Genomic DNA, 21,091 nt, shown 5'->3' on the forward strand with positions numbered 1-21,091 from the left:
GGTCGATCTTGTGGAAGGGGCACCAGTGGGGATCTCCCAGCCTAAGGTGGAGTCCCCATATCCAAATGGCTCCATTTGGCTGAGTGGTGGCTTAGGAAGGTGGTACTTTCCCAGGATAACCACTGGGGGGCACTTGAGCTAACAAGGAGCAAAAAGTACCTTGTACGGATCCTCCCTGCCCTCTCTTCTTCCCTTCTCTCTTTTCTTTTCCTTTTAGCCAAACAAAAATTTCATCAGCTCCCTTTCCTTTCTCTTCTGGCTCCCTGGTCAGTGTGTTAGTGACCCCCAGCTCCAGGGTGAATGCAGAGGCCATGAGCCCCTGGCCTAGGGAACAGATTTCATCCAGGCTTCTGTGCCAGCACTCCATCCTCTCCCACCCCCATGCTTCCTTTAGTGTCCTGGAGGAGGTTAGAAGGAAGAGATAAAGAATTATTTTCCTGAAATTACTGAGGAAGACACCAGAATACAGAGAAGATGGTGGCTTGACCAGGGTCACATGCCATGTTGGGTAAAGGGAACCGGTTTTTCTTAGAAACTTCACTAATTAGATCCTAGGACGGCTTCTCAGGAGGCCCTGGTGGGTTGGCAGCACAAGAGGAGAGGAGGGCATGTAGGCACTCACGTGGCGGGAGAAGTAGTAAAAGCTCAGCATCATGATGATGATCATCACTGTCATCGAGTACTTAGAAGGCACCAGGGACAGTCTGCTGGGCAGAGAGGAATGCAACTGAGAGCGCCCATTCTGCCCTCTTGGAAGAGAGTTTTATTCCCTCCTACTGGGTTGTGCTGTTTCCTCTCATCCTAGGCCCCAGAAGCTTCCCCCAACTCCTTAGGCTCCTCCACATCAAGTCAGACTCCCTCTGGACAGCAAAGCTTTCTTAAATCATTGGGCTCCTACCTAATGGCCAAGCAACTCCCGGCCCCTCCAGGCTGTACTTGGTATTCACATCAGGGCTGATCCCCAGATGCTTAATAAACACTGCATTACCTGCCTGATCACAGAAGTAGTTACAACTGTGTAGTAACTTGGAGAAGGGTGAGACTAACATCACAGTGATGGGACTTGACAGCAATGTGACCAGGGCACAATTTTACCATGGCTTTTTATAACTCATCCATATTTTTGTGTGGAGCTATAGTTAATTTTCATTACTTTATAGTATTCTATTGTATGAATATACCACAATTTATTTGTCCATTTACTGTTGTCATTTGGGTTGTTTTCATTTGAGTGTGTGTGTATGAACAATGCTACTACAGACAGTCTTGTGCATATATCCTGGGACATGTGTGTGCACAAATTTCTCTATGTATGTAAATTTGGAATTGCCACATCACAGATCTATTTTCAATTTTACTAAATAACTCCAGATTTTTTCTAAAGTGGTTGTACCAATTTATACTCCCACCAAGAGTACAAGTTACCATTGTACCCAACACTGTCAGACTTTAATTTCTGCCAAACTGGCAGGTATGTATTGGTATTTTGTTATGGTTTTAATTTGTACTTTCTTGATTACTTGAATGCCCTTCATTTGTTAGTGGCCATTCAAATCTCTTCTTCTGTGAAGGACCTATTCGGATCTTTTATCCATCCTCTTTTAAGTAATTTTTTTTTTTTAACTTACTTGGCTTATTCAAGTCACCGAAGCATGAAATCTGAAACTTTAGAGGTAGAGGGACCTTAGAGAGAACTTCTACTTCAATATCTTCCTCAAGAGATGAAACTGAAACTCGGGGAAACACCTGCCTGTGGCCCCATAGAGAACTACTTACTGCCACAGGGTCAGAATCCAGGTCTAGTCCCAGTGGTATGTTCTTTCCTCCTCATTTTCCTGCTGCCTGTCTGTTCTGTCTTCCAGTTCAATGCAGCTGTCATGCACTTGGTAATTCCTTCTCACTTCACCTCCTTCCAGCCTCCTTAGCCCACCCTCAACACCACACTGCTTTTGCTCTCTGAGCTCACTGTCTTTTGACACAGAAGAGGCCCGGATATCTGGGACCTTACTAGAGTTATTCTGTCTCTGCTCCAGCCTCCTAGAGAAACATGCCAACCCCTCTAACCAGATCCCGTGCCTCTGGAAGGGTGAGACCATGGGGCTTTGGCCTGTTGTCATCCCTGTCTCTAGAAGAAAGGCTGTCAATGCAGACAGGAGGGGAAAACAGAAGCCCTTACCTGTCAGTGCCATTGAGCCCAGAGGTGGAAGATACCTGCATCTTCTCTAAAGCCACCACAGGAAAGCTGTCGGACAGATAATAGCACACTCAGGCCCCATCTGGGTACAAGAGGCTGATGCCCAGACAAACCCAGAAGTATCCCAAATCTCCCACTCATGGAGAGTGGAAAGGATCTCTCCTCAGACCACAGCCAACCAGTGACATGTCTGTGAGAAGCCATGAATTCAGGTTCCCACACAAGCCTGTGATGAGCCTAGAGGCAGAAAGCCACTTCAGTGCAGGCCTATGACCATGACCCTGAAATGGGGCCTTGGGGGAGTGGGAGGAAAAAGACAATACAGCTCCCAATCAGGCTTCATCTTACCCGTGTTCCTGAAAACGTCTGTAGTCATATTCATCAAAGACTGGGCACCAGGCATAAAGATTGATGGCAGCCATGGCACCCGTGACGAGCAGCATGAGCGTGAGCTTCACCATGTGGCTGACCTGCACCAGCATGATAGTGGCGATGAGGGACAGCACGGCAACATAGTTGTAATACTTGGGGTTCTCCAGGCAGCCGCCCTCCAGCTCCGTCCCTGCCGTCCCGTTGCGGGGTCCCGTGTAGTACTGGAGACAGCTAAGCTGGAGGCCAGGACAGTCAGGAGGGAACGGCAGACGCTGGTCAGAGAGGCCTATGCCATGGCTGTGTAAACCAGCTGCCACCTCCCCTAGCTCCCTCAGAAACCCCAAGAAAGATGGGGAAGTGTGCCGGGGAATAATTGTACAAAAGTTAGTAACTGCTATTAAGAGCTTTACCATCATCTCACTGACGTGCACAAAAATTCTCTGAGTATTTTTAGTACTGCCCCTACTATAAAGAAAACTTAGAGACGCTGGACTTGCCCAAAGTAGCACAATTAGCAAGTGGTAAAGCCAGAACTAGGAGTCAGTGCTTAGGCTTCCATCCCACATGCTCTTCCCCACATCCCACTGTTGCTTCAGGAGGGGCCGTGGGGCCTGTCAGACTCCACTCCCAGCTTCCCTGTGATGACAGCCAATCTCTGCCTAAATACTTCCATGTGGGGGAAACTCACTACCTTCTGGAGCCTGTTCCACACTGGCCAGATGTAGGCAATAGAACCAAACCTACTTGTAACTTTCAACCACTGGGGCTTGTCTGGCTTTGGGTATGTTTTCAGCATGTAATTCTGACATGTGCAAGGTTTTTGAACCTCCCTAGTTTTTCAGCCCTCCATGGGTGACAGCATCTCTAGATGTCCTGCAGAGTGTTTGTGACTCTCATTAACAGTGGTCCCCAGATGTGGGCACTAGGCTCCAGATGTATTCTGACATGTAAGGGGTCTGGGACTTCTCTCTATGGTGGGCACCATGCAATTCATGGGCATGTGAGATTCTGGAGCTCCTAATTCCTCATTCCAGTTGGACTTTTGACCAATTAGTCGCAGCCCTAGAGCTTTTTCACTATCCTACTGTCAGACTAAGTCTCCATGCTGATTTTATTTCTGTGATTAAACTGTTAAAAGCAAATAATATAACATTATATTTGAAAGAAGGAGGACTTTTGAAGAGAATGCATGTGGTACCTCCAAAACTGGAAGAAGTCGGGACAACTGACAAGAGAGTATCAGTGGCAGCTCCAAGCATTCAATGCTCCATAAATGCCTGGTTATTCTAAATCACTGGACCTGGGCTTCCAGCTCCAGTCCCTTCTCCCCAAGAAAGCATCTGGCTGCCCCTCAGAGGACTCCCCAGCTTCTCCATGAACTGAGGAGCACAGGGAACAGAAGATGGTTTTGTCTGCTCCTGGCCATGTGGATGCTGTGAAGCTCCTGTCCCCACTGACCCACCTGGAGGAAGGCTAAACAGAGGAGAGCTCCTGTCATGGGACAGGTTTATCTCCCTGGTCCTGGTGGATACCCAACACTAGGCACACTGTAAGTAATACTTAAGATATGCAGAATGCTTCGGAGTATTATGCCCTGTAAGCAGTGATACAAGGAAGGAGAAAACAGGATTGGGACTTTGAACTACTTCAATTCTTGACTCACTTACTGGCTGTGTGACCTAGAACAAGTGAATTAACCTTTCTTAGCCTTAGTTTATATGAAAGTGTGGATACTGATACCAGCCTCTTAGGATCGTTATAAAGATTAAATGGGTCATCGTATGTAAAGCACCTAGCACAGGGCTGGGACATGGGACTGGGCTCTTGGACTCTGGGAGAGGGAGGAGCTGTAAGGAAACAGGTCAGTCTCAGAGGTTCTCTGCACGACAGACCTCCATCTGGCTGGGACGTTCTGCTTAGGAACCTAAGTGCCGCTCCCAACCTAGATGGTAGAGGAAAAGGTTGATGAACTGCTCATGCTGCCAACACAGAAGCCTTTCTCCACCAAGGACGGGGGTTGTCCCTTTAATAGGACAGCAGGAGCTCACCATGTCCACGACATTTGCCATAACCAGAATGAAGATGGCTAACATGGCCCAGGTGTTCCTGGCCCAGCGGGTCCGATCAATCCAAGTTGAGAAGGCCACAAGCTTCGTAGGAAAGGCCTAGAAAGAAGGGAATATCAAGGGCCATCACATTTGACAGCCCTTTCTTCTGCAGACAATGGCTGCCAATGACTCTGGTCGCTCCCATACTCTAGTTCCAGGAACCTAAAAAGCAGTGCTTTGCCTGTGAGTCAGCTGAAAACTGACAAAACGGGGCAGAGCTAAGAAGAGGTCGTGTGAGTCTGGTGCACTGTATCGTCCTACTCAAGGTGTCTGTGCAATACCATGGCTTCCAGATCACAGCCCTTTCCAGAGCAGATGCAGGACACAGTGACCATTCCAGGAGGCTGTGGGCAGCACCAGCCAACACTGGCCCTATCCCCCAGAGGTGAGGTCACACAGGGAACAATTTTCAGGGCTAGCTGTCTGTGCCCAGCTACCCTTGCCTTTCCTGGGTTAGTATACCTAAATCCTGCAAATTACCTGGCAAGCCACCTGTCAGATTAACTTTCCTAAAGCACTGCTTTTCTCTTGTCATTCTGATCAAAAATTCTGCCTGGCACCCCATTGCCTACAAGGGAACGTCTTAATCCCTTTAAGGTCCTTCACAATTGAGCCAACCCACCTTCCAGCCTGGCCTCCACCACCTTTCTATCCAGTTTCCTGTTCATCTGGACTCTGCCTTGCCTATGCCTGCTGCAGTGCTGTAGCCCACCAGAGTCCAGCCCAGAGGGGGTGCTCAGGGGACAGTGAATGGATGGATAGATGGATAAATGCCTGAACCATTCAAACAGAAGATAGTCTGTTTGTTAGGACTTGACAGAAAGCATAACTCCATCAGTATTCAGTCTTAGAGGGAGTGCCACTCACTTCCAGAGGCTTCCGAGCTCAACAGAGAAGTTCCTCTTACCCGGGGAAAGATGGCAGCCAGCGAGCAGATGGTCAGGATCAGGAGCAGGATCTCCCCAACCACAAAGGTCATGTAGTTTGTCATTAGCCTGTAACAGAGAGAAGACAATTGGGGAGGGGCCAGAGGGAGCAGTGAGATTGGGTGAGGGGGCTAGAAAAGTAAAGGAAAGGAGACAGAAGGGAGGGCCTGTAAGCATGGCACCAGCCTGTGCTCAAGAAGTTCCATGTGATGTCACGGAATTATTACTGCTTCCTGCACAGAATGAGACTAGCAGGCCCTGACCTGAGGGGCTGCCAGCTGAGCACAGGGCCTGGGAATGTGCCACCCTACCCAGCTGTAACTGTTGACTGGGACATTTCCCAGAGAGAGGAAGACTCATGAATGACTGGGTAGAGCCCAACAGAAACCTGGAGAGGGATTCTTAGGAATGAGCATCTGCCACGTAGCTGTGATGAAAGACCACAGTATGGAACAGGCAGCTCCCTTACTGCCCAGGGCTGCTAAGAGTTACCCTCTGACAACCACACAGAGCTTTACAGTGGACAAGCTCCTTCCATGTCCGTTTTATCTCACTACCTCCAAGAAATCTGCTGTTTCCAAATCCTCTCCCACCCATTCCCATTTGACCTCTCTTGCAGAAACTGCTGTGATGCTAAATCCAGTATCCCATTCCCAGTCACCTCTTACCCTTCCTTGAAACATTTTTCTCACTCAGTTTTCAGGATCTTTCTGTCTCCCCATCTATACACACTATTGGGCCAGCTCAGTCCTTGAACCTCTTCTCTTTCGGTCAACACTCTCCCTTGATGGGCTCACCAAGGCTCATCCTTTCAACACAGCTGTGTGTGGCTGACTCCCAAGTTTGCATCACCAACCCCATCCTCTTCCCAACTCCATGTTTAGCTGCCTCCTTGACACGTCTGGCAGGCATCTCAAACGCCTGCTCTTTGCCTCAACAGCTCTCCTCTTCCTATGTTTTTCTCCATCATGATTAATGGGCAACTGCATCCCACCATGTGCTCAGGTCACAAACCTTGGAGATGTCCTTGACTCTACTTTTCACACCCCACAACTGATGTGTCAGCAAATCCTGTCAGTTTTATCTCCAAAATATATTTGGAATCCACCCATCAGTCAATAAAATTCAGAATCCAACTGCTCATCTTCATCTTCCCTAACTTTAGCCTGGCCCAAGTAGCCATTGTTGCTTGTCAGGGTCACCACTTCTGCCCCTGCTCACTAAAATCTGGTCTCAACACAGTAAGAGTGATCCTTTTCAAATATATGTCATGACAGGGAAGCCAGCAGCCTTTCACGGTCCATAGGGCCCTGACCCCAGCTCCTATTCCTGTCCCTGCTGTGTCCTCCATTCCTGCTGCCCAGGCCTCCTCACTGTGCCTCCAGGGTAGGCCAACTCCCACCTCAGCACTGGTCTGAAACAGGCATCCCCTAGGTAGCAGACAGCTTGCTCTCTACCCCCTGTAAGGCTTTACTGAAGTATCACCCTATCAGTGAGACCTGCTTTGCCCATCCTACATAAAAATTCAAACAAAACAAAATAAAACTCCCCACCAGCATGCCATCTCCTTTCCTTGCTTTACTTTTATCTGTACCTACCACTACCTGCATACATACTTTAATTATGCAGTTGTTTATGCCTGTCTTCCCCTACTACAATATAAATCCCGTGAGAGCAGGGATTTTTATATGTTGTGTTCACTGCTATATCTCTAGACCTCAATCCCCAGGCAAAAAGTACAGAATCAATAAATATTTGTAAAACGAATGAATGATTTCGATCCTTACAATCTTGAGAGTGAGACAGGACAGGTATTATTATCCTCATTTTACAGATGAGTGAACTGATGCTCCAGGAGCCTTCTGTGACCCTCCCACAGTCATATGTCCAGAGCCTAAGATGGTGTGACTGAGTGCAAGGCTCTTTACAGTCCCCCAAATTGTAATCCAAACACGACCCCACACTCCCTGCTTTTTGATGGGAACCCCTGAGCAGGATGGAGGGAGAGGGCAGGGTGGTGGCCATCCTTCAGGTGGGGCTTCAGCAGTTGGGGCAAGGACTCCAGAGTACCCCATCTTGCCCCAGAGGACTTGCTGCTGTGTTAGAGGACATCAGTCTACACCCAGAGCCTAAAATCTATCCTTACTAAGATGAGACAAGAAAGAGAAGCCAGGTCAGCCTTGGTGACTGAAGTTGAGGCAGCATCTCCATCCCTGTCCCAGGAACCACTCTAGGGCCCATCCAGCCAAGGTCTCTGGCCTCCTGGAGGCAGAGGCTGCTTTCCTGGCCCTTGTGAGTGCCCCATTCTGATGCTAGTGCTACTCCAGAAGCCAGGGGCAGAGAGAAAGAAGGGGCCCGGGCATCATCTAGCATTCCTGAGCCTGAGGCCAGCTGGGGCTGTTCTGGTGGGGGTAGGGAGTTGTCAAGGCCTGTGCCGTGACATCAGGCCCCAGCTGAGGTGCCCGCCCCCTCACACCACTGTGGCCTTTCACCCTCTCCTGGCCTGTCAGCTCCCGCCACGGCCACTCCCTCACCAGGGGTCGATGAGTATCTCGACCAGGGCCGTGCAGAGCAGAACGACGCAGGAGCAGCTGAAGGCGGCCCCACTCTGCTTTTCCTTCTCCACTGAGTAGCGGGTTTCCATCTCGGGGTCCATGAACCGCATGGACAGGAGGAAAGTGTTTCTCTTCTTTACCCTGCAGTGGAAACAAGCCCCATGAGCCACAAATGCCACCTCTGCCTCAGCCTACCAGGCCAGGCTGTATTTAAGATGACTGTAGTTTCCTGAACCCCACGTGAGGCCTGTGAGGAGCGGCGGGCCAGGACGCCTGCAGGGGCCACTTACACCTGGGCGGACTCTCGCTCAAGCAGGGCCTCATTGAGTAGCTGGTTGAGCTCGTGCTCATCCTCAGAGGCATCCACCACGCGGTCAGCCAGGTCCTGAAGGCGCAGCCTCCGGCGAGGGTTAGGGAATGAGGGGTTGTCGGCCTGTAAGCCAGGGAGGCAGAGTTAGTGGGGCAGGTGGGACAGAGCAATGAGGGGGAGTTGGGAAAGACCAAGGTGGAGGAGGAAGGGCACAAAAGAGATCATACTCAACAGGACTATTCCCTTTAGCTTGAAAAACATTTTCTAGAAACTCTTCCCAATGGTCCCACATGGCTCCATCCTGCTTGGGTCTGGACCTAGAACTACAGTCCTTCCTGGTCTCCCTGGGCCCCTACCAGAGGCTCTGCAGTGATTGCCCACTAGTGGCAGTGCTGTGGGGAGCAGCACGCTGGCTCCTGACCAGGAGACCTGCAGTTTGAGATGGGAGGTCACACACAGCCATAGCATTGGCACGTTGGGGGCATGAATGACACCCAACCCTAGGGCTAAGGGAGCTGTTGAAGGAGCTCATGACCATCTTATTCCCAATCACAAAGGAAAAGCATCAACTCCAAAGACAGTAATCCAGATTGTGATGACACAGCCGTTAAGTCCAAATAACTGAGACGGCATGTGAGAGCTGTCTGAATAGGCCTAAGAGTGCATCTGAGAGAAGCCAGAACTGAGACACCTTGGCCTTAAGCTCAGGCATGCCACTGGTTGACTGTTTGACCCCAGATAATTCATGCTTCCCCACCCCCATTTCTCTCCTCTGTAAAAATGATGTGGGGGGTTCACCAGGAACTTCTGTCCATGAAGCATATCCTGGAGCAGAGTGACACTGGCTAATGGTTAGGACACAAAAATCACAGGCTGCTAAAGCTGTATTTGTGTCCTCCTTGTTAATGAGTTACATCGAGTCAGTATTTCCACCTTCTACCAAGAAAATCACGATAAGGAAAAGTTACTGGATGTTGTGGTGCTCAAGAAAAACCCAATTTACTTTAAGCCCTGTCTTCCTTGCAGCAGTTGATCTAAAGACATCGCAGACAACTCCCTTGCGCAGTGAGGCTGGTGGTGCTGCCACCGGCTTACAGCAACCTTGGCGAGGCAGGAATTCCTGCTCCATAGCATTTACCTTTACCAGTGAATATGTTCAAGAAGCTCTTTAGTAATGGGAAGATTTTGGATTTTCTCCCAAGTCGAACCCTGCCCTCTGGGACAGTAAGGAAGTAAGTTATTTTCTTACTTTTTCTGGGCTTTGGAAATGCCCCATCTGTGCATGGAACTTCTGGGGTTTGGACCTAGACAGAGAGTTGAGCCCCGTCTGAAGTCTCACTTCCAAAGCAGTCTCAGATCCTATAGAATTTTCCATGAATGTCCTCACTGATCTCAAATCTACAGGATTCTGGGCCATCAGAGCTAGACAAGACCCTAGAGGTGAGCACCTCTTTTGACCTTACCCATCCCATGTAACCTATAAGACAGTGGGGTAGGCTGGAAAGGGGGTGATCTGCCCATGGTTACACTGCTACAAAGAAGCAGATCCTAGGTCAGGACCCTCACCCCAAGCGTAGGACTCTAGTTGCAGCAACTTGTTCCCTCTCATTCCCAGCCACATCCTGGCTTTCAGTGAGCCCTCCTTGGTCTCAGCCCTGCACCTACCTGGGCATCCTGCTCCTCAGGCTCCTCCGACATGGAACTGCTGGTGTGGGCACTCCCATTGGGCTCCTTGGTCTCAATGAGGGCAGGGGAGCTAGGCTTTGAGGAAGGTGGCACTCCATTTGGCAGGGCCTGCAGTGGAAAGAAGTGGCCATCAGGGATCCCAGACACAGCCAGCTGCCCACCGTAGCCTACAGTTGGTCTATTATCAGTCTGGAATCTTCTCACTAGGGTTTTAGAAGCCTCATTGTCTTTGAAATTTCACAATTCCAGTCCTCCTCTAGAACAGTAAACCCATTTCCCCAATGATTAGTATTTTCCCTTGATAGGATAAGTTAAACACTGCAACAGAGAAACAGTTCATTCGTTCATTTGGTAAGTATTTATTGAGTACATACTATGTGAAAGGAACTGTTCTAACTCCTAGGAATACAGACAAAATGTCCTTGTGGAGCTCACATTCTAATGAGGAAAGACAGATAATAACAAAACAAATAAGCAAAATGTACCGTACACAGGAAAATAGTAAGCTATGCTATGGAAAAAGAGAAAGTAGGAGGGTGGGCATAGGGATTGGTGGGGAGAGTAAGAGGGTAGTCGGGGAGAAGGAGTCACTGAAGATAGCATTTCAGTAAACACCTGAAGGAGTAAACCATGGAGCTATCTGAGGAGGATTCCAGGAAGACAGAACAGCTGGTGCAAAGGCCCTGGAAGAGGCTTGTGCCTGGAATATTTAAGCAACAGCCAGGAGGCCAGTGTTGCGGGAACAGTGAGTGTACAAGGGAATATGGAGGTGAGTGCCAGGCTTTGCAGAGTCTTACTGACCACTGATGGGACTTCAGCTTTAACTCTGAGTAAGATGGGAGACCAGTGGAGGGTTTCCAGCAGGGAAGAGATGTGATTTCACTTGATATTTTAGTAGGATGATTCTGACTGTGTGGTGAGAAAGAAGATGGAGGGGCAAGGGCACATGCAGGTAGGGAGACTACTGCAATGATCCAGGCATGAGATGATAGTGGCTCGGATGGGGATGGAAGCTACAAGGGTATAAGAAGTGGTGGGATTACAGATATATCTTGCAGGAAGAGTCAACATGACTTGCTCATCGATTGTAAAGAGAAGAATCAAGGAGGACTTCAAATTTCTTGGTCTGAGCAATTAGAAGAATGGAATTGCCATTATCAGATGGGGAAGACTGAGGAAGAGCAGGTTTTAGAGTGGGGAGGAAGATGAGGAGCTCGGCTTTGGTCATGTGAAATCTGAGGTGCCTGTTATATAGACAAATGGAGAACTACAAATGGCTGTAAGTTGAGGGCAGGGAAGCTGCTGGGGCTAGAGATATAAACTTGGGAGCTGTCAGAGATGGAATTTAAAACAATGAAACTGGATGAGACTGACGACGAGGTTAGAATTGACAGGGAGTTGTCTATCACTTTTTAACACTTTGCCAAGTATTCATTACGGAAATTCTCCTCAAACTCTCCCCCTTATCACTTGATTCCGCTAAACCATGGGGAGAGATTTCTGCAAATGGAATTGTGTTTGCTCCTGTGACTCCCAGAGAAATGACTTATTCCTTGTCTTTTCCCATTGTCATTCCCATCTCATTCATGCATTACCTTCCCTACATCATCCTCATTCGTGCTTTATTCCTTCTGACCCAGTGACTGTTGAGCAGGTTTGGTGATCTGTTAACACTGCCTTATACCAGTACATCTTGAGTTGGAGACTTTCTAAACAATCATGAAGCTAATCACATGAGCTTAGACAGTTGTGATAAGGTGTTTACTTATCAATGCACACTGGGGCTCACAGCTGTTACATAGCCTCGTAGTTAAGACAACTGGTATCATCTACGGTGGCTAAACTTTTAAGTTCCCTTAAAACACAGTGAGAGAGGAGACAACATAGTGGTTGCCTGATAAATATTTGATAAATGGCATATAACAAAGGGTTAACTTCTCTGATAAACAAAGAACTCCTACAAATCAGAGATGGGAAAAAAGCCATCAAAGGTAAAATATGAATATGCAATTCACAGAAGAAAATCACCTTGCTGACAACCATGTTAAAAGTGCCCAGCCCTACTAATAATTAAACAAATGAGACCACCACAATGAGATACTACGGTTTCATCTTTCAGATCAACAAAGACAAAGTGAGTCAAGCACGCAGGGGTGCAGGCCCAGGGAGGGCGTCGGAAGGTGGATGAGTTGGCAACATGGGTTGAGCTTTAAACATACATAACCTTTAATCCAGCTCTTTACTTCTAGAAATTTATGTTTTTCAGGCAAGGGCACTATTGTTAAAAGTAAACTTTATAAAAATACTGAAAATCTGGATTGCCTCAAAATATCAGGGAAAAAAAGTCTTGAAAAGTGAACACCACCCCTGTTTTTATTAGAAATGATACTGACATATTTGCCCAATGAAGTATTTAAGAAGAAAAATGAAGTCTAATTTAAATTCATTCAACAACCATTGACTGTGCTCCTGTCCAGTGCAGGCATCTGGGGTGACAGGCCCAGCAATAAACAGCAGGAACCTGTTCCAACTAGCCCAGAGCTTCTGTGCTAATGTTTTAAGCTCTGTATCCATGAACTCAGTTTTTTTCTGATTTAGAAATAATGAGCCAAGCAAAACAGTTTCATAAAAACCGTTCTGCCGAGCAACCATTGTCTGTCTCAGGTCCCTCTCATCTGTGATCCTCTCAGGGGTGTCATGGGCTGAGAGCAGTCCTGGCTCAAATTATGCACCATGCAAGGGTTTCTTAAATAAAACATGTAAACAAAGTAAAGCACAATATTAGAACCAACAAGAATGAGCGGTGGTGTCACAAAGACATATATTTGCCTTCTGCTCTGTGACTTCACAGTGGTCCCTAATAAAACCAAATTTGTGAGTAAGTTTTTTAAAAAAGAGTAGCATTTTCCAATTTATTAAAAATGTCATATGCCAGTAATTGTAAATTTCCTATCACCTCCCAAAGGTAGTTGACTTCTTAAATTACAGTCAACTTTTTTGTCAAACAGCTGCAAAAGGTACATTCTAAATTTGTTCTAATGAGTATATTGAAGTTCTGCATGTAGCACTCTTAAAAATATGAAGGTTAATTTGTGGCCAATCAAATCTTATTTCACAGGTCTCTACTTTCCATCCTTAAATGTTCTAATTTTCTGAAAGGCAGCTTCCTACTTTTCTGAGTTCTTTAGAGCATTTCCTGTAGCTCAGACTTTCCACTTAACACAAAATACTTTGCACTGTCTGTGCTTTAACATTCAGCACCTAGCGGGGAGAAAACATGTCATGTTCACCTTTGCATTCCTTCGGGCTGAGCTAGTGTGACCTGCACACAGGAGGGACGTGCACTCAGGAGAGACCTGACAGACATCTGGGAGGCAATGTGGCTGGTGGGGCAGAAGTGCAGGCTTTGGTTTCAGATGCCAGCTGTGCTCCCTACTAGTCTGCAGTTTGTGCAAGGTTCTGGGCCACAGTTTCCTCCTCTGCAAAGTGGGCATGACAATAGCCCCGTTCTCCCAGGGTTGTCTGGGGGATAAAATGGGAGTAAGGGATGCATAGAAGTCCTCAATAAATAGGGGCTGCGATTAGATTTGTTGAATGGATGAATTTTCCGTTTATCTACTGTCTGATTTGCTAGTCATCACATGCATCTGGGGGAGGGGAGGAGGCATCTAGTTATCTTTTAAAACTTTATCAGGGGCCGAGCCTGTGGCGCACTCGTGAGAGTGCGGCGCTGGGAGCGCAGCGACGCTCCCGCCGTGGGTTCGGATCCTATATAGGAATGGCCGGTGCGCTCACTGGCTGAGTGCCGGTCACGAAAAAAAAAAAAGATGAAAAAAAAAAAAAAAAACTTTATCAGGAGTCACCTCTTCAGTCATGGCTCCTATAGCCACACAAGAGCAGGCTTTGCTTAAGCCATAATTAGACAAAGCCTTAGCCATGGGATGGTCCTAATGACATGACATCCCTGAGAGCCACCAAACTTAATTGCTAATAGACTCATTAGATGGATTCTCATGACTGGAAGAGTGAAGGGTTTTTAAGTGAATAGATTCAAGGAATAAAACAATTTCCAGATTCAGCAGAGGACAGTAAAGGGATCGGTTTCTGCAGCAGCCACTGGTGGCTTCTAATTAGATAGACTGTCGGGAAGTTTGTGGTTGTGGACAAACCTGGGGAAGCTGTTGCGTGCTTCAGCTCTGTAGAGACACGGGGAGACCCCAAACAAAGACCAGACCAGAAGGCAGGACCCCATGATGGCTCTATTGTTACTATCCATTCGTTCTTCACTTCCCACTCAGAACCTCCCCAGCCTTCGTTCTCCTCTACAATGACCAATCCAACTGCACCCCCCACTCTGTGCACTCTCTCCCTGGGCATCCATGTCACTCCTGTGGCTTCAGCCACTTCCTCCAGGCAGGGGACCCATCCCCAAGCCAGCTACTTACATATTTCCAGTGGCCTCCCCTTCTGGATATTGTTTTGGGATATACCACAGTCACCTTAAATTCAAACGGCCACAAATGACACTCACTAGCTCCCCAGAAACCAGTCTTCCCTCTGATAGGATACTACCACTTCTCCTGCTAGCAGGACTCAGAGTCACTTTTTATGCCAACCTGCTCCTCGCTTCTCACAGTCAACCATCTTCAAATCCTGCCAACTCTTGTACAGTCTCTCTATTTTTAATCTCTTCCTTTCCAACTCCCAATTCTAGGGGGAGGGTGGGAGACTCACCAAGCTGTTGAGGCCATTTTGGGTGGCTGTTTTCTTCACCTCTGGCTTGGAGGCAATGATGAGGTAGGTTTCGATGCCCTTCTCATCTAGGTAATCGCAGCGGCTGCCCCCATCACCAGGCTCCACGTCAAACTCTCCCTTCAGGCAGTCCATGGTGCTCTGGGAGATGTGCACGCGCCTGCATTGCAGGGAGGGAGGCACTGGGCATAAGCCAGAGGTGGCCTTCCCACCCCCTAGGACAGTCAGCAGACAGGGCTGCATGGGGCAGCAGTCCTGCCACTAACTAGCTATGTGGGCACTGTGGCCCCTACTCCCCTCTGAGCCTCAGTGTTGGCTACATAAAACAGGAATACAGTGTTTTCTCACAGCGGTTGAGAGTGTCAAATGAGATAAGGCATTTAGAAAGTCATAGGTCCGATCACTCCCCACTTGCATGATCCTCAGTTGCAACTCCCACCATCAGGGGTAATAAAACCCATTTCTGAGGTGTCACCACTGAGGGAGAGAATCATAACTGCTTTTGAGGAAAGTTCCCTGACCCGGGCTGGGGAGGCTGGGCCGAACCTCCCTCAGCCTGTGCACCCTAGGGCAGAGGGACTGGCTGACTGTGAGAGAAGTCAAGTAAGACGTGCCAGTGCGTTGTACATTGGGAAATGCTACCTCTGAGCCCATTAGCTAATTATTACTACTGACATCTCTGGGGAGATCTGGGCTGTGATAGCAGAGCTGGGGCAGCCCCACAGTGGGTAACAGGGGTGGGGGTGGGGGCAAACTACTGCAAGGTCCAGGCAAGAGAAGCGACATCCAACATCAGGCCCAAGGAGGCAGGCACCAAGGGAGGTCTCAGAACGGCCTTAGGCAGGGTCAGGGGCAGAATGGGGAAACGCTGCTCTGGGGTGGAAGGGCACCCTCAAAAGGCCCCTTGTCCCTCATCAGGGCTACAGCCCTGAAGGGTTGACAGGATGTCGCTCCCCAGTCCTCACACATGCCCCCTTGGAAGGAGTACTCACCCTGGGATACCGCCAGCCTCCATCTTGTTGGCTACAGTGACGTCAGTGGACCACACATCGTACTGCCAGCGCTTCTGGCCAAGGACACCACCCAGCACGGTGCCCGTGTGCACCCCCACACGCATGTCCACCCCGGTCTTGGTCTTCTCCCGTACATACCTGCCAGGTGAACACAGAAAGGAGATGTCAGGGCATGGCCCTCAGCAAGGTGGCCAGCCCCTGCCCCCTGCAAGAGGAATTCTGCTTGGCCTTCCTTCCAGTCCAGGCCGAGGGGGCCTAGTAAGTGCCCCCACAGCTCTCTGCCTGCATTTCAGCTGTGTAACCTGTGGTTGGGATTAAAGCAAGCCAGGGCCTGAGCCCAGATTCAGCAATCACAGGCCAGTTGGACTGAAGGTTGGGGGAGGGCAGAGTGACTCTTCTCCCCCTCCTTCTTCCCCAGAGGGATCTCCAGTTTCTCTTTTCCAATCATTCATTTATTCGCCGAGCACCTACTATGTGCCAGGCATGCCCTGGGTGCTGCAGATACAGTGGTGAACAAAATAGCTGGGAACAACTTCTCACTGAGAACTCCAGGAAGAGACAAACACGAAACTCAGAAACGTGCCTGATGGGGAGGGGAGAGAAGGCTGAAGTATCTAATCCCAAACAACTGCCCCAGAGTAAAGCAGCATTTGTTTCTTTCCAGGCTGACGCTAGAGGGGTTTGAACATGGAAGATGGTAAAAATGCAAGGCCACCCCTCAGAGCTGGTGGTGAAGAGCACCGACTTCCTGGACTCCATCTGGGCAGAAGCCGCAGCAACAGCGTCCCTTCCCACTTCGGTGCTTGGTATCACCCCGGGCCCACCAGAGACCGTAAGTCAGCCAGAGAGACCCCAGAGGGGAACAAAGTGGAAGAATGAGGGAGGACAGCTTCCCACCCTCACAGCCCATGGGTGGTAAACTGTGGGTGGGCTTGGCTGGAACACAGAGCCCAGGTTCCAGTCCCATCCCTGCCACCCCCTACATCATGAAACCTCAGCAGTCACTTCATCCTGACGTGGGGATGGCAATCCCTGAACCTATCTGCTTTGAAGGGGTCAAGATGAGAAAACACTGAGAAGAGATGGGAGAGCAGCTGGTGTGGGGGGGTCCCAGCAAATGTGAGGTGGCGTGATGAATTTCTCAACTGCAACTTTCAGCAGAAAAAAATGATGTGGACTAAGGCTATAAAGCATGCTCCAGGGTCTGTGGAAGTCTTGCAACTTCCCTCGGCTGTGAGCAAAGTAAACCACGTCCCAACTTCCCAGAGCCAGGGACAAAGCTGGGGACTAAGCCACCTATCGGCCAACGCTCCATCCAAAGGGCTGTAATCCACGCCACGAACGGATACCCCCATGGGGCCTTGGCTGGGTCTTGCCAGACCAGCGCAGAAGGCCTGCTTCTAAAGGGTGGGGACCACATGCCCTGAGAGCCCCCTCCCTCCCAGAGGCCCCCACTTACGAGATGGCCTCCACCATGGCGAGCCCCATGAGGATGGAGCAGACAGCGTGGTCCTCCCGGTAGTCAGGCAGGCCACAGATGCAGTAGTAGCAGTCGCCCAGGATCTTGATCCGCAGCTGGTGGTATTTCTGAAAGGACAGGGCAACGCCTATGCTCCCGAGTTCTTTCTTGGCCATGGAGGAGTGGCAAAGAAAGCAGAGGAAGAACAGGCAGGAGAAAATCACGGAGCCAAGGAGGGTCAGCACAGACTACCAGGGCAGCCCCCAGCCTGCAAGCCGGGCGGGGGTCGTGGTACTTACGGCCGCCAGCTTGTCGAAGCGGGCAAAGAGCTCATTGAGCAGCTTCACGAGCTCCTGGGCACTGCAGGCAGAAGACAGCTGGGTGAAGCCCACGATGTCCGCAAAGAGGATGCTGTGGGAGGAGGGACCACAGGCATTGAAGTTCCAGACGGGGCACCTGACCCCACATCAGCTCCTGCTCTAGCCTGCAGGCGGCAGCTCGTGACAGGAGGAGGGCTTTGCTCAACCCCCAGAGCAGTGAGAACGGCACGTCCAGGCAAACCTGGGCTCTGACACTGGAGCTTACCTGTGCAGACTTCTCTGTGGGCCTCCCCCATCGTGCTTGGGAACCACCCCCACATGACCGCTCCTCCCCCGGGCTGAACCGTGCTTCTTCCTAGAACCAGGGTCAAGGGTCTAGTCCCAGTGCTAGCTTGAACAGCTGGGTGACCTCTCAGGAGTCCTTTCCCTGCCTGGGTGATGTCTGCACAATGATGGGTGGGACCAGGCGGCCTAAGGCACGTTTCAGCTCTAATGTCTGCCAGCATAGCTTGTCCCACAGGGCTGACAAGCTCAGGATAGGAGGGGAGGCTCCCACTGTGGGGATGGCCTTGCTTCTAACCCCCAGGGAAACGCTCAAACCCCACTGTGCCCGGCGCACCCCTCCCTGGTGGGGTCTGCTCTCGGAGCCCAAGCCTCAGGGCCCAGCGCACCTGACGTTCTCGTGGCGGTACATGTACATGGTGTTGAACTGCTGCTGGTCCTTCTGGCTCTCATCTTTCTTCATGTCCTTCAACATCTCATCAGCCACGTGCTTGGGCAGGATGGAAAGCATGAGGTTCTCCTGCAAGAAGGAAGGGAGTGTTAGAGGGGAAGGCGAGGCCTGGCCCATACTCTTCCAGGGCTGAGTTCAGGTACTTCTGGGAAGAAATCCCCCAATCCTGGGGAGAGACATTAGCCAGTAACCACGCTGACCTTCCCTAGGGGCCTACAGATCCACATCGGGAGCAGCCCGAGAGGCCCAGGACAGGCAGCTCTGGCACTGAGGAGGCTCAGGTTGTGATGGCCCCTTCAGGGCATTGATGGGAGCCAGAAATGCTACATGAGAAATGTGGCAGGTCCTGTGTCGACTACTGCATGGTAAGCCCTCAAGGGCAGAAGTAGCACTGAGTCACCTTTGTGTCACCCACCATGCCTCTGCCTAGAAATCACTTGCGAAATTCAGATTCAACCTGACGAAAGACCTACTGCATGCCAGGTGCCATGCTGGATGCCAGTGATGCAAAAACCAGAGAGTTTGTACCTCAAAGCTCTTCAGGTTTCACAGGGACACAGGTAAGCACATCCTGTGGTGATACATACCACGACTGGAGATGGGAGAGCAGAGGACTGTGCCAGAAAGAAGGCAGGGGTCAAAATCTGCCAGGGGTCGTGAGTTGGGGGGAATCAGGAGGCCTTTCTAGAAGTGAGGCTTGGCCAAGTCTTGAAGATGAGCTGCTGAGGGCTTTCCTGCCAGAGGGAGCCACACAAAGGCACAGACACACAAGAACTGTACCAGGTTCAGGGCCCCGCAGGTATTTCAGTGGAGGCAGAAACACAGCTCGCGAGCCGGCCATGGTTCAGACCAGGGGGCAGCAAACTGCAGCCTGTGAGCCGAATCTGCCTGTTTTCCTAAGTAGAAGTTTTACTGGCACCCAACCAGGCTCATCTGTTCACATGCCGCCTCTGTTTTTGTGCCAACGGCAGAGGTGAGTAGTTGCGACAGAGACCATATGGCCCACAAGGCTGAAAATATTTACTATCTGGCTCTTTTCAGAAAAAGTCTGTGGCTTGGGCATCTGGGTGGATGTGCCAGTCTCTGAAATGAGGAGAAACAGCAGTGAGGGGAAAGATGGGAGTTTGGTTGTGGATATTGAATCTGGGGTGCTGCCAGGATGAGCCCATAGCTCTGCAAGCTGAGGCCAGTGTGTGGTGGGGTAAGCCAGGGGCTACATTGCGCAGAAGGGAAACAGGAGAGAGAGGAGACAAGGGACAGAAGGAGTCCTGCAGCATGGGAAGTCAGAGGAGGGAGAAAGCCAGCAGGCGCCTCGTCCCGAGGAGAGGAAGGTGATGATGGTGCCCAGTGAGGAAACTGAGGGAGAACCTCAAGCTGAAGTTTTGCAGGACGGAAATTGTAAAAGTTCAAGGGGCAAGAGAACAGTGGCTGATGGCAAGGACGTGACTAAACAGGCCATGGGCTAGGCAGCAAAGAAGGGGAGGCCGTCCTGGGAGAAGCAGAGGCTATGGTCAAGGGCTGAGATCCGGATGAAGTTATAGACATGTGCAGTGGGGGAGGTGGCCTTGACCCCCGTGACGGAGCAGTTCCCGGTGACCAGGCCAGAGCGTTGCCAAGCCGTCAGCTGCTGAAAGGAGAGGAGTGAGGCAGACAGACCTCAGGACGTCGAGGAGCTCTGTGTCCAGAGTGCAGGTCACAGGAGTTATCTGGGTCCGAGGTGGCCTGAAAACTAACTGTTGGTGTCTGGGTCCTCAGAGCCAGGTAGGAGTCAAGTACGGGATGGAAGGCTGGCCTGGAGGAGAGGGGATCTGCCAAACTCAGGGAGCCAAGACCTGGGGCAGTGAGGTGCAGCTCCTCTGCAGAGAGAGGAAGAACATGAGTAAACTGCTTCACAGTGTCTCCCCTGCCCTGCGGTGCCTTGATGGTTATCCTAAGAGCACAGTATGGTAACAAAAGTCAAGGCCCTGACCCTCTCTGGGAAAGGACCAAAGTCTGGAAAGAAAAAGAACAAGCCCTCTAGTAGGCTTTCCGGGTAGAGCAAAAAAATCACCCAGATCCTTGGGAGAAGCATCCCAGGCCTGCCCAGGGTGGTGTGCAGCCCTAGGGTAGGGAGGTCCTGGTCCCTGGGAGAAGAGGCCACAGTGGCCTGGGGCAGGATGCTCAGCCTCCTGACCTTCTGGGCCAGGGCCTCCTCATCTGTAGACAGAGATTTGCTAAGCTGCTCAGGTGAGCTGTGAGCCCTGGCCAGGGCAGTCTGTCAATATGGCCTCCACTAGGCTCTGAGAAGGAACCAGTCAAGCCCCCTTCTCCTCAGCAGTGACTTATGCCAGGCCTCACTTTGTGCTGGCTGAGGACTGAGATGGAGGAAGGAGGCCAGCACTGTTCCCAGGGGCCCCAAGTTGTTACAGCTGATGTTCTGATGAGGCATTCAGGACTTAATTACAGCCAGGCAGCCAGGCAGCCAGGCAGCCAGGAGGGATCTGGGTAAATGAGCTTGCCTGGTGAGAAGTTAAGTTTCTACAACGTCCTTGTAAGAGAGAGGGAGAGAGACTTGAGAGAAAAACCAACAGTATCCAGGTGGCCGTGTGTGGGGGGGGGGGCACATGTGTATGTGTGAGGTATGTGTGTGAAGTCTGCTTGTCTGTTTGTAGGATGGGTATGTC

At 50.3% G+C, this 21,091-nt stretch overlaps 1 protein-coding gene across 1 annotated transcript in view; it reads right to left on the reverse strand.

Moving 5' to 3' along the window:
- ADCY3 (adenylate cyclase 3) overlaps positions 1–21,091 on the reverse strand; it is an 80,827-nt gene that overhangs the window by 5,898 nt on the left and 53,838 nt on the right. The window contains exons 5-17 of the mRNA XM_063078642.1: positions 18,367–18,497; positions 17,675–17,786; positions 17,376–17,503; positions 15,896–16,054; positions 14,886–15,063; positions 10,131–10,259; positions 8,446–8,588; positions 8,135–8,296; positions 5,582–5,669; positions 4,615–4,731; positions 2,543–2,802; positions 2,177–2,242; positions 623–704 (exon numbers count right to left, since the gene is read on the reverse strand). Of these exons, the coding sequence (XP_062934712.1) occupies positions 623–704; positions 2,177–2,242; positions 2,543–2,802; positions 4,615–4,731; positions 5,582–5,669; positions 8,135–8,296; positions 8,446–8,588; positions 10,131–10,259; positions 14,886–15,063; positions 15,896–16,054; positions 17,376–17,503; positions 17,675–17,786; positions 18,367–18,497 (1,755 nt within the window). The remainder of the gene's footprint in view (positions 1–622; positions 705–2,176; positions 2,243–2,542; positions 2,803–4,614; positions 4,732–5,581; positions 5,670–8,134; positions 8,297–8,445; positions 8,589–10,130; positions 10,260–14,885; positions 15,064–15,895; positions 16,055–17,375; positions 17,504–17,674; positions 17,787–18,366; positions 18,498–21,091) is intronic.

Source organism: Cynocephalus volans, chromosome 14 (genome assembly GCF_027409185.1).
Source record: "Cynocephalus volans isolate mCynVol1 chromosome 14, mCynVol1.pri, whole genome shotgun sequence".
Lineage (NCBI taxonomy): Eukaryota > Metazoa > Chordata > Mammalia > Dermoptera > Cynocephalidae > Cynocephalus > Cynocephalus volans.